The sequence below is a fragment of the Chrysochloris asiatica genome, unplaced genomic scaffold (assembly GCF_000296735.1).
Source record: "Chrysochloris asiatica unplaced genomic scaffold, ChrAsi1.0 scaffold00054, whole genome shotgun sequence".
NCBI lineage: Eukaryota > Metazoa > Chordata > Mammalia > Afrosoricida > Chrysochloridae > Chrysochloris > Chrysochloris asiatica.
In genome coordinates, this window is record NW_006408572.1 from 2,840,898 (window position 1) to 2,853,388 (window position 12,491).

The 12,491-nt window shown below is 40.7% G+C and overlaps 1 protein-coding gene across 1 annotated transcript in view; it reads right to left on the bottom strand.

Moving 5' to 3' along the window:
• Positions 1-12,491, bottom strand: part of SMG6 (SMG6 nonsense mediated mRNA decay factor) — a 286,565-nt gene that overhangs the window by 143,898 nt on the left and 130,176 nt on the right. Inside the window, exon 11 of the mRNA XM_006863239.1 lies at positions 164-280. Coding sequence (XP_006863301.1) covers positions 164-280 — 117 coding nt within the window. The remainder of the gene's footprint in view (positions 1-163; positions 281-12,491) is intronic.

Genomic DNA, 12,491 nt, shown 5'->3' on the forward strand with positions numbered 1-12,491 from the left:
CAAAAAGAGAAGGGACAAGGTAGGGGGCCAAAAGGAAGGGGCATGTTGGGAAAAGGGAGACCAGAGAGAGAGTAGCGGGAGAAGACACTGAGAAAGTAGTCTGGAACTCAGGGACTGTCTGGGCACAACAACCCACACTCAGGTATGCCTTTCATCTACTTACCTTTGGCGGACTCCTTAAGTAAGTAGGTGCAGCGTCGCACCAGTAGGGAAAACATGGCCAACCCCAGACCTGTGGCCTGCTCTTGGATCACAGACCGGCCTTCCTCAGAGAAGCAGTCTGAGGAGAGACAAATGGAACTCCATCAGTATCCTGAGATCCAAGGGTCAGGTCAGCCTTCCAGAACAAGTCTTGGCGTTTGTGTCACATATATAGTGGGTCTTCCACTGGTGACACAAAACAAAACTTAACTGGAAAGGACTCTGTCTTGATTAGAACTATTTCATCATGACTTTTATTTTGAAAACACAATGTTCCTCAGTCCCAGTTCCTACTATAGAGGTAAAATGACACAGCAGTTAATAGACATTGCTTCCTAATGGACTTTGTAATAGACATTGCTTGGTTGTGGCCAAATTACCCATTCTCCTCTTCTTCATCTAAGATTGAGAGGTGCAATATTCCTTCTCTCAAAGAGTAACTGTAAGGTTAAATGAGATAATGCAAGTGAACACTTATCATAGTGCTTAGCATATGGGTAAGCAAGTAGTTGTTGTTGTTGTTATGTGCCATGGAGTCAGTTCTGACTCATAGCGACCCTGTACAGGGTTTCTGAGGCTGTAAATCTTTATGGGAGCAGAAAGCCTCATCTTTCTCCCGCGGAACAGCTGGCAGTTTCGAACTACTGACCTTGTGGTTCACAGTTCAATTCGTAACCACTAGGCTACCAGAGCTCCTTAAGATTGTTGTTGTTGTTAAGTGCCGTCGAGCAGATTTCGACCAATAGCAACCCTGTATAGGGTTTCCAAGGAGCAGCTGGTGAGCTTGAACTGCTGACCTTGCAGTTCAAACAGCTTTGCAGTCTGGTGCATTAACCCACAACGATTGATATTATAATCATAAGGATCATTTCTGCAAATTCTACTTCCCATCATTTCCCCAGGACCAATTACCCCAAGATGGTCAGTCTAAGTTAGAGCTTCAGGGTCTCTCTGCCTTTAGTTGGCTACTGGTAATATGAAGCTATAGTAAACAGCACTGATACTTAATACACTCAAGTCTCTAATATGCCAAAAAAACACCCTCATTCATAGCAACACTGTATAGGGTTTCCAAGGCTGTAAATCTTTACGGGAGTAGAAATTCTTATCTTTCTTCTTTCAACTGCTTCCTATAGCACCACCAGAACACCACAACAGCAAAAGCAAAAAAACCAATTAAGTTCAGGAAATACCAATTTTTTAATGATCATTAATGGTGATGGAAACAGTGCATGGTTAAAAGGTAAGGTTGCAGAGCTGATTACTAAAATTGCTGTCAATAAGTTGTATACCCGTAAAAAGTTGAATTGGCAAAAGGTGTGTGATAGATGAAAAGTTTGTGGAGAAATGGAATGGAAAGATAATGGAATTTTCCATAATCTTGTCTGAAGTCCCCTAGTATTTCAGAAGGAAAAAAAAAAAAAAGAGTAGCTGCTGGGGCTGCTTATATATAGCCAAAAACCTCATAGGATTTGTTTCCTTGGTTTAGAGGTTTAGGGTCATGGTTTCATGGGACATCCCAGCTAATTAGCCTAATAAAACGTTTAGTATTTCTGGTTCTACATCCTATTTTGTTTGTTGCAGAGTGAGTGGGGTCTTAAAAGCTTGCGAGTGGCCATCCAAAGCATAAGTGGTTTCTATTCTCCTGGAGCACAGAAGGAGGAGAGCCAGAAATAAGAGGAAGATATGGAGGTAATTCTCCATGAACAACTGCCTCCTTTGCCATGAAACCAGAAGAATTCGATGGTCTTCTGAACATTTTGATCAAAGATTCATCATAAGAATCCTGATCAAAAGGGGGGTAAATGCAGAACAGAATTTCAATTTTTTTTATGGAGCCATGAAGGCTGTATGAACCCCTAAAACTACTGTTCTGAGATAATCTTTACACCTAAAATAAAAAATGTCCCCTGGAGTTTTCTTAAAACCATGCAATAGTTTATCTTAACTAGTAAAAAAGGTCTGCCTTAAGCATTATGTTCTTTAAAGTATTATCTATAGGACATCAAATTGAAAACAGCAATTTCAAAGACTAACTAGGAACCTCAGGGGGCAGTGAGTTTATGTTAGTGGGGTAGAAACAATTGAGAAACGGAGGGTGAGAATGGTTGCACAACTTGAAGAATGTAATCACTCAATGGTACATGTAGAAACTGTTTTGTTGTGCATACTCTCAACAACAACAAAAATATCTTGAATCACCAACCTTTGGTTTCATCCTTACGTCCTCTCTGTTCCTACTCCTGAAATGAATTAATACATTGTTGTTGTTATTGTTAAGTGCCTCCGAGTCAATTTCGACCCAAAGCGAGCCTGTATAGGGTTTCCGAGGAGTAGCTGGTGAACTTGAACCACCAACCTTGCAGTTGGAACGGCTTTGCAGTCTGGCACATTAACCCACAGCGCCACACCAGGACTGTTCCTACTCCTGAGAGAACACATGACACCTACAAATAATGTATTTCCATTAAACAAGTGAACAGCTGGAACAGTGCTTGGCACACAGAATTACTGTTAGCTTTATTTTCACAAATTCCATCCTGTAACTGCAAGACTGGCCATTCAAACCCACCAACTGCTTTTGGAAACCCTAGTACAGGGTCACTATATGTCAGAACCAACTTGATGGCACATGACAACAGGGCCAAGAAAGAAATCTAGCTCCCTACCAATACCCTTTCTTCATTTTTTCAGCCTGTGATCCCCTCTTTCTGGCTGCAGGTAAGTGTAAGATCCACTATGGTACTGATGAAAGTTATTCTTTGATGACAGCTATGAAACACAGTCTAACCCCTGCTTGTACCTACTCCTTATCAGTGGTCCTCCCTGACATCTACTTTCTCCAGTCTTCAGAGGCATCAGTGACAAACAAAAGGCAATCTCCACAGAAGGAGACACCGAACACCCATAGGCGACGGAATCAAGGGTCAGGATTACTAACTCTGGCAGCAATTAATTTGTTAATTCCCTCTGTAATACAGGATGACTCTCAGAATCTCTTAAGTGTTCAAAAGATAATTAGCCACCAGTCTGATCTCTGTCCCTTCCGGTATTTTTACCTCAATAAACAATTAGAAGCCCTCTCTCATCAGCTCACTAGTTTTGTCAATGAGGCCTAACTGAAGTCATTACTCCAGAGATGCTATGTCAATCACAGTTGTACCAACAATCTTTACCACAGGAGTAAATATGATTAGAATATACAAAGTCAGCCCCACACCACTTTGGAAAGCCCTGGGAGTGTGAAGGTCCCAACATATGAACAACAGCAATGTAGCAAATTCTTCTCTTGTGGCTTTCCCAATGTCTTTCCAGATGTCCAATGATCCCAAATGTCACTCTCTAACTCTCCCATTCAACTGTGGCTGTCAGTAAGAAAGTGGTTACAATTTACAGGATCAGAACAGATCCCACTCTTCTCATATTTTTTCTAGTGAAGTCTTGAACCTTGGTTACCAAGAAGCAAGAGGAGGCAAGATGGAAGGCAGGGAGGGGAATATGTATGTGTAAGTCATCCAAAGAAAAATTGTTAACTTCTCCCCTTTACTCCTTACCACCCCGGTCCAATCCAGGTCTTTGCCAAGCCCTGCCAGTAGCTTGACTCTAACTAGCAACAAAGTCTTGAATGGAAATTAAGGCCAGAACAGAGGAAGCTTGGACAGGAAAAGTAGAGCCATATCCTGGTAGTTGAAACACAGAGTAAACATTGTTGTTGCTGTTGTTAAGTTCCATGGAGTCACTTCCAACTCATAGAGACCCTACATAGGGTTTCTGAGGAGCAGCTGGTAGGTTTGAAGCCGACCTTGCGGTTAGTAATCCACTGCTTACCCTATAGCACCACACCAGGACTAGTGCCCTCTCACCTAGGAGGCAACTCCAGCAAAAGTTATCTGCACACAGAAGACCAGAAAGTATGGAAAAGATGTCTTAGTGCCAAGACCTGGTATTTCAAGAAGCACATGACTACAATTCCAGTAAGATACACTAATTAATCTGAATAGGGATAATATGGGGCAGATGTAGATTTCTTTCACAAAGTCCATTTCTATTTCATGACAAATGACAACCTGAGGCTAGAGTGTTTCTCAGAGTTCAAGGTGGGAGGTAAGGCTCAAAGGGGAGAATGAATTCCTTGAGAACACAGGGAAGGCCTGCCCTTTTCTGTGGCTCAGTTGTACCACAGGCAGACACAGAATATCTACAATGTTCTAGTCCCTGGGCTGAGTATTATGCAGAATACAAGTAAAAACAAAGCACAATAGCTGCAACCTTAGGCCTTTTCAACTGGGTGAAGAAGAGTTATTTACTCAGGTAACCATGGTAACTTGGACCCAGTGCCTCAAGTTAGAAATGTTGGATTGGAGTGCTATGGTATCTTCAGATATGCTCTTCACTTCACTTATGCCTCTGTGGGCCAGAAGTCATAAAATGCCACTCCTTGAGAAGTATTCAAGAAATAACATGTAGATTCCTAGTGTCCACCCACTCCGGGTAGTCCTAAAAAACTGACCCTAGTATGATGAATGGCCATATATATCCCTAGAGTTGGACTGGGCCAGGCCAGTAAGTGAGGTGGGGTGGGGAAGGAAAAGGCATTGTTTGCCTTGGTATTTGCCTAGGTTCCTCTGGCTTTGTGTCAGGTAGCAAGAGCCTGACAGGAGCTGAGGAACTCATTAACATTGTGAAACAGCCTTTCCCCTTCTTTCCAAAAGCAGGCTTGCTCAAGGGCTTGGGGGATGGTTTTGGCTGCAAAAGGAAGTCAAATGGAAATATTTCTTATCACCTGAGGTCTGAATCTGGTTCTGCTCCTTCTTACATTCTCTTAGCTGGACAGGTGACCACAGCTCTCCATATTCCTGTGGCCAAATACCTACTCAAGGTAAAAATAGTCTTCTTGCTCTTCTGCAACATTCTGTCTCATTTTTCTGAGAACATATTCATGGAAAACATAAACCAACTGTCGTCAAAGTTGTATGAAATCAGGAAATGGAGCGGCCGGGAGAAGGCTGCCATGTGGCCGGATGTTATGTATTTCTAATTAGTGCTATACATCTTTCAACAGCAAGTGTCCTTCTGCTGGGAAACACAACACGCTGCCCTTGTTATTGTAACTGTCAGAGAAGTGCTTAAACAGATAATCTCCAGGAAAAGTGATAAACACGTCCCCTCTCCCACCAGTGTGTGTGCAATGGTGCTGCCAAAGCAAAGCTGTGCCTGATGGCTCCAGGATGGCAGAGCATCCTCTTGCAGGAAATGAGAGTGAAGCAGGAGAGGGTGGGAGGGGAGAGCCAGGGAAGACAGGCCCACCTGCCTGGACCTGCTAAACCTAGCTAAAAGACAGTGATTTGATCAGCTAGTGGGACAGGGTACCAAGTTTTTGTCAGGGAGAGATTTGGAGGAAACCAGTACCAGTAGGGATGACGTTTGGTCACAGAAACATCTGGCAGCAATGGAACAAGTGGAGTTTACTTGGTTTACAAAACAAGCTTCTTGGCAAAGGGATAAGGTGAAGAGCAATGAAGGGAAGAAACAGGATGAATGATATGTAAGTCTGACACCCCGACAGCAGTAGAAGGGATTTAAAGGGCACTGTAGTCCACTAACCAACTATCTTCTTGGCTGCTTCACTAATAGCTGGAAAAAAATACAGGCAAAACACTTAGATTCACTGAGTCTCTCCCTACCATCTCCTCCCAAAGAAAGGAAATGAATAGTCAGTCACCTCCAAACTACCAGCACCTGGAGGTGATTTGCTGGCTCTTATCTTTCAGACATAAGACTGTTTTTCTCATGAGTCAGTTACTAGTCAGACAGTGCTGGCACAGTTCCTGAGCAACCCACCAAAGTCTCCTTGTCTACAGGAAGTGGGCAGTGAGAGCATCTTTCTAGTGCTGCCGCTTCAGCCAGAGTTCCCTGTGACCACTGATGGCTAAAGAGAAGGGGTGGAGGTAGTGCATAGGAACAAGACAAGAACAAAATCACATGGAAAAAGCACAGATGTCTATGCCCAAGGACATTGTTTTCTTCCTCATGGAAGAGAATGAATGAGTTAGGAGAATCAAGTGCAATACACCCAAGCAAATTATTCATGCACAATGGCAGAATACAGTTATAGCAAACTGGGTTTGTAAAGCAAGCCATGACACATCCTTGAACAGGGAGGGTATAGCCAAGACAGGTCAGAGGAATTTGAAAAGTCATGCTTCCTCCTCAAGAGCCCCTACACTCTCATGCTTGGTACTCCCTTTGGCTTTTCCAGGATTATAAAACTCTGACTTCTTCAAGGTCTTCTGAAAGTGAGCTGATGTGGGACAAAGAATATTGCAATCTCCTAACAAAATGATCCCTCTCATTCATTTCAAAACATTTATTTGGTGCCTAGTTGTGGAGCACATAAAGGAAAATTGGGTACTTCTCCATGAGAAGATGATAATCTAATGAGAAGAATATATACATATCCAGATAACTGTAAACTGAAGACAATGTATATTACATGTCATAGGGAAGATGGAAGGTGCTTTCTGTCACCAAAGGGAAAGGAAACAATTGTGTATATAGTGTAGTATTTATCAGCGATTTCTTGGCAGAGAAAAATTCTGAGGTGAGTTGCAAAAATAAGCTAAGATAAAAACAGCATTATAGAGATGGGACTGCACCTATGAGAGGCATGAGATAGGAATTTTCAGTTGACATCAAGTTGATTCTAACTCATGACCCCAGATGTGTCAGAGTAGAATTGTACTTCATAGGGCTTTCAATGGCTATTTTTAGAAGGCAGATCAACCAACCAGGCCTTTCTTCTGAGTAGTCTGTGAGTGAACTCAAAAAGCCAAACTTCTGGTTAGTGTGTTAATAATCTGCACCACCCAGCAACTCCAGCATGCAGGAATACCCAAGAGGTTATTTCCAACTGGCCAGCATTATACTCTGCCTGAAGTATGATAAGACCACAAAGTAGAGTACCTAGAGTGTCAGAACATGAAATAATGGACTTGACTCAATAGGCAGTGAGTAGTGTGTAATCAAGGTTTCTGAATAAAGCAGTGGTGAGCATTTTGAACAGATAAAATAGCTGGAATAAAGTAATAGGGAGGAACATCAGCTATAACATAAGGAGGGCATAAACTTGTTTTTATTAAAAGAAATTATAGCAGAGCACTTCAGAAACTTTATAGTACCAAATAACTGGAACATGTAAGAGAGGTGGAAGAAGGAATGGAAAAGCATACAGATATGAGAAATGTTGCAGAAAGAATGTCAACAGATCTTGAAGATAATGGTGGAGGAGAGAGGGAAGAGAATGAAGACTGCTAGAATAATAGGTTAAGGACTCTTACTGAAACCGGGTTCCAGAGGATCCCGAGACCTCAAGAAGGGTTACTGTTGTTGTTAAATGCCTTCAAGTTAGTTCTGACTTATAAAGACTCTGTATAGGATTTCCAAGTAGCATCTGGTGGGTTTGAACCACCGACCTTGTGGTTCGCAGTCCAGTTCTAACAGCACCACACCAGGAGTGCCACGCCAGCTAACACACATCAAATAAAATCCAGGAAAGGGGTAGAACACCTGGAAAGAGGGAAGTAGGCATCCAGGAGTCCACAGGCTCCCACCACTTGGCTCTGGGCCAAGTGCTGTCTTTCTAGAACAAAGACACTTGGGGGGAATGGAGGAGGAGTCAGAAATACTTGAGGAAGAACTTACATAAGGAGGCCTGAGAAGTCTGAACTGGCTCTCCCTGTGGAAGCCATTAGATATTCAGCACTTCATTTGTTTCCAATTCTTGTGTGAGTGCAGCTCTAGGCTGTGGAGTGAGAGGCTCCTCTCTGACGTAATCAGGAAGCAGCTGCAAAATTAAGGAATCCCTCATGACATCATAAAAAGGGTCGATGGTTTACTGGGGAAAGTATAAAAATTAATTACATATTCCCACATGACTCCCTTCCCCTAAATCTGTATACACTCCCTTCTCACCCCCACACATTTTTTCATCAACAACATACAGAAGCCACCTCACTTACAGGGTACAAAAGAGCAAACAAAACTCAGGAAGACAAAGTTCTTTGATGCACCACTGTCTGCCACATATATCTGGAACTTAACAAGCAAGACCTTGTCCTGGAATTTGTTATACATACAGCATGTTTCTCCAACAAAAGTATATGCCCCTTGAGGGCAGAAGCTATGTCAAGGCTTCAAGTCTTTGAATATTAGCACCATGAAGGTGTTCAAGAAATGTTTGCTGCTAATAAAAGTAGGCACATTTGTCTTGCTCATTTATGGACCATGATTCCACTAGGCCCAAAAATCATAATGGAAGTATACTGAGACCTGTACTAGGCACAGAGCCTTTGCATATATTATCTCAAAGCTTTATACACGATTTGCACAGTTAAATATTATTATTCACCGTTTCTGACAGTTGAGATAACAGGTTCAAGAGGTTATATGACAAAGCTAGTAGTAATCAAAGCTGAAATTTTAATCAAAGTCTGTTCTACTCTAATGACTACAGTACTTCCTTACCTCAGTTTGCAAACCCCCGAGATTCAAGATTCCATACTCCAACTGCTCCTCTCTCCTTTGCTATGAACATGAAAACCTGACTACTCCAACCACAGTTCTGCACAAAAAGCTCTGCTGTAACAATGAGTACGTGAAGTTGAAATAAAAAACACAATACCACTTACAATAGTGCCAAAATTTCATTTTTTGCTATAAATCTAACAAAGTATGTGTTGTGAAGTGCCGTCCAGTCAGTTTTGACACATAGCGAAACTGTACAGGGTTTCTGAGAAGCAGCTGGTGGAGATGAACTACTTATCCTATAGCACCACTTCAGGGCTCCTAATAGGATCTTAAAAACTGAAACTGATAAAATGCCAATGAAAGAAATCAAAGGAGCCCTGAATAACTGGAGAGGCTTACCATGTAAAAGGCTTACAATACCTCTTAAAATTTTTACAAAACAATTTGTTACTTTGATGACTGAAGTATGCCTGAACAAGTCATAGTTTTTTCAATGATCTCATATGCATGTAAAAGCTAGACAATGAAAAAGACAGAAGACTAATAATGAACAAATCAATCTTAGAAAAAACCCAGAATGCTCCTTAGAACCAAGCATGGTCAGACTTGGGCATACAGCATCAAGAAAGACCCATCACTAGAAAAAGACAGCATGGTTGAAAAGTCAAGGATCAAAAAAAATAAGGTAAACCCTCAAAGAAATGGACCTAAATATGTCAATGATTATGAAGACTGCAGAGTTTTAATTCTATAATACATGAAGTTGCCATGAGTTAGAGAACTGACTAAATAGAAATGAATTATTTATTCATGTTACTGGACTGGAAGACTCAACCTTGTATACATGTCAATTCTCCCCCAAAACAGATCTATGGGTTCAACACAGTATAAAAATCTTGCAAGATTTTTGTAGACAAAGGCAAGAGCCATAAAATTTATATTAAAAGCAACTAGAATAGCTAATAACATTTTTTTAAAACTTTTTAATTGAACTGAGTGAAGGTTTACAGACAAGATCATCAAGTTTTACATTCAACAAATTACACCTAAAAATAATTTTGAAAAAGAAGAACATAGGAGGACCCACTCTTCTCAATGTTAAGGCTTCATCTATTCATCAAGATAGTATAGAACTGGTCAAGGGAGAGACACAGATCAATAGTACAAAATAGAGAACCTAGAAAAAGACCCACACAAATATATTCAACTGATATGATATGAAGATGTGAAACAATTCAAAGGAAGAAGTAAAGTTTTTACAATAAAGGTGCTACAGCAATAAGATATTCATAGGCAAAAAAAATAAATAAACCTTGATCAAAATCTTATACCTTATATAACAATTAACTTAAAATCAACCAAAGACTTAGATGTAAAATATGAAGATTTGTTGGGGGGGGGGGACGGGGGAGAAAGGAAGAAAAATCTTCAGGACCTATGACTAGATGAAAGAATGAAAGGTCTTAAATTTGATGCCAAAAGCACAATTCATGACTGGGAAACGAAAATCTGGATCTGCTCTACAAGAGACACGTAAAAGGCTGGAAAGAGAAAGTATAGGCTAGGAGAAAATATTAGCGAACCACATTTCAACAAAGGTTTAGTATCTAAAACATATAAGGAACTCTCAAAATTTAACAGTGAAACAACAATCAATCCAACTAGAAAATAGGGGGGAAACATGAAGATCTCTTCATGTTTCACCAAAAAGAGGGTATGTTGTTATTAGGTGTTGCAGAGTCAGTTCAGAGTCATAATCTCCCTATGCACAAAAGAACAAAACACCGCCCTAGCACCATCCTCATGATGGTTCCTATCCTTGAACCCATAGCTGCTGCCACTGTGACAAATCATCTTGCCAGGGGGTCTTCCTCTTTTGAGTTGACCCTCTTTACCAAGCATGATGTCCTTGTCAAGGGGCTGGTCCCTCCTCATAATATATCTGAAGTTGTTGTTGTTGTCAGGTGCCATCGAGTCGGAACCGACTCATAGAGACACCATGCACAGAAGAACGAAACAATGTCCGATCCTGGGCCAACCTCACTACCACTGCCACACTTGATGCCATCAATGATGTCACCTGGCTGATCCATCTTGTTGGGGGTCTTCTGAAGTAGGAGAGACAAAGCCTCACCATGCTGGCTTCTAAAGAGCATTCTGGGTGTACTTCTTTCAATACAGATTTGTTTGTTCTTCTGGCAGTCCTTGGTACTTTTAATATTCTTCTCCAACACCATAATTCAAATGCGTCAATTCTTCTACGGTCTTTCTTGTTCACTGTACAACTTTCACATGTATATGATGCAACTGAAAATACCATGGCTTGAATCAGGTGCACCTTAGTCCTCAAACTGACATCTTTTGCTCTTGAACACTTTTAAGAGGTCTTGTGCAACAGATTTGCCTAATGCAATATGTCCTTTGATTTTTTCACTGCTGCTTCCGTGAGTGTTGATAATGAATCCAAGCAATATGGAAGTCTTTGACAACGTCAATCTCTTCATTTATCATGATGTTCTTTATTGGCCCAGTGGTAAAGATTTTGTTTTCTATACACTGAACTGCAATTCATACTGAAGGCTATGGTCTTTAATTTTCAAAGTAAGTATTTTAAGTCCTCTTCGCTTTCAGAAAACAAGGTTGTATCATCTGCATAACGCAGATTGGTAATGCGTCTTCCTCTAATACTAATGCCACATTCTACTTCATATAATCCAGCTTCTGAGATTATTTGCTCAGTGCATAGATTGCATAAGTATATTGAAAGAACACAATCCTGGCACACACCTTTCCTTATTTTAAACCACTCAGTGTCTCCTTGTGCTGTCTTAATGACTGCCTCTTGATTTATGTACAGGCTCATCATGAGTACAATAAAGCATTCCAGAATGCTCATTCTCCATAATGTTGTCCATAGCATGTCATAATCTATACAGCCAAAAACCTCTGCATAGTCAACAAAGCATAGGTAAACATCTATTCTCTACTTTCAGCCAAGAATCATCCCACGTCAGCAATGATAACCACAGTTCCATGTTCTTGATAGAATCCAACTTGAACCTATGGCAGTTCCCTGTCAAGGTACTGTTGCAGCCAATTTTTAATGATCTCTAGCAAAACTTTACTTGCATGTAGTATTGATGATACTATCTAAAGATTTCATCATTCTTTAGGGTCACCTCTTTGGAATGGGTACAAAATCAGTTGGCCAGGTAGCCATCTTCCAGACTTTTTGGCACAGATGAGTGAGTGCCTCCAGTGTTGCATTCATTTCAAGTTTGTTGAAAGATTTCAATTCTAACAATTCCAAGAGCCTTGTTCTTTGCCAATGCCTCCAGTGTACCCTTGAACTTCTTCCTTCAATACTACTGGCTCTAGATCATATGCTACCTCTTGAAATGATTGAATAGCGTACATTCCTTTTTGGTACAGTGACTGTGTATTCCTTCCATCTTCTTTTGATGCTTATTTGCATCATTCAATAATTTGTCCATAGAATCCTTGAATATATCAATTTGAGGCTTGGGTTTTTTTCTTTAGTTCTTTCAGGTTGAGAAACACTGAGTGTGTTTTTCCGTTTCAGATTTCTAACTCCAGGTCTTTGAACATTTCATTATAATACTTAATTTTGTCTTCTAGAGCTGCTCTTTGAAATTTTCTGTTCAGCTCTTTTATCTCATTACTTACATTTGATGTAGCATCTCTACACTGAAGAGCAAGTTTCATAGCCTCTTCTAACAACCATTTGGATCTTATTGTCTTCT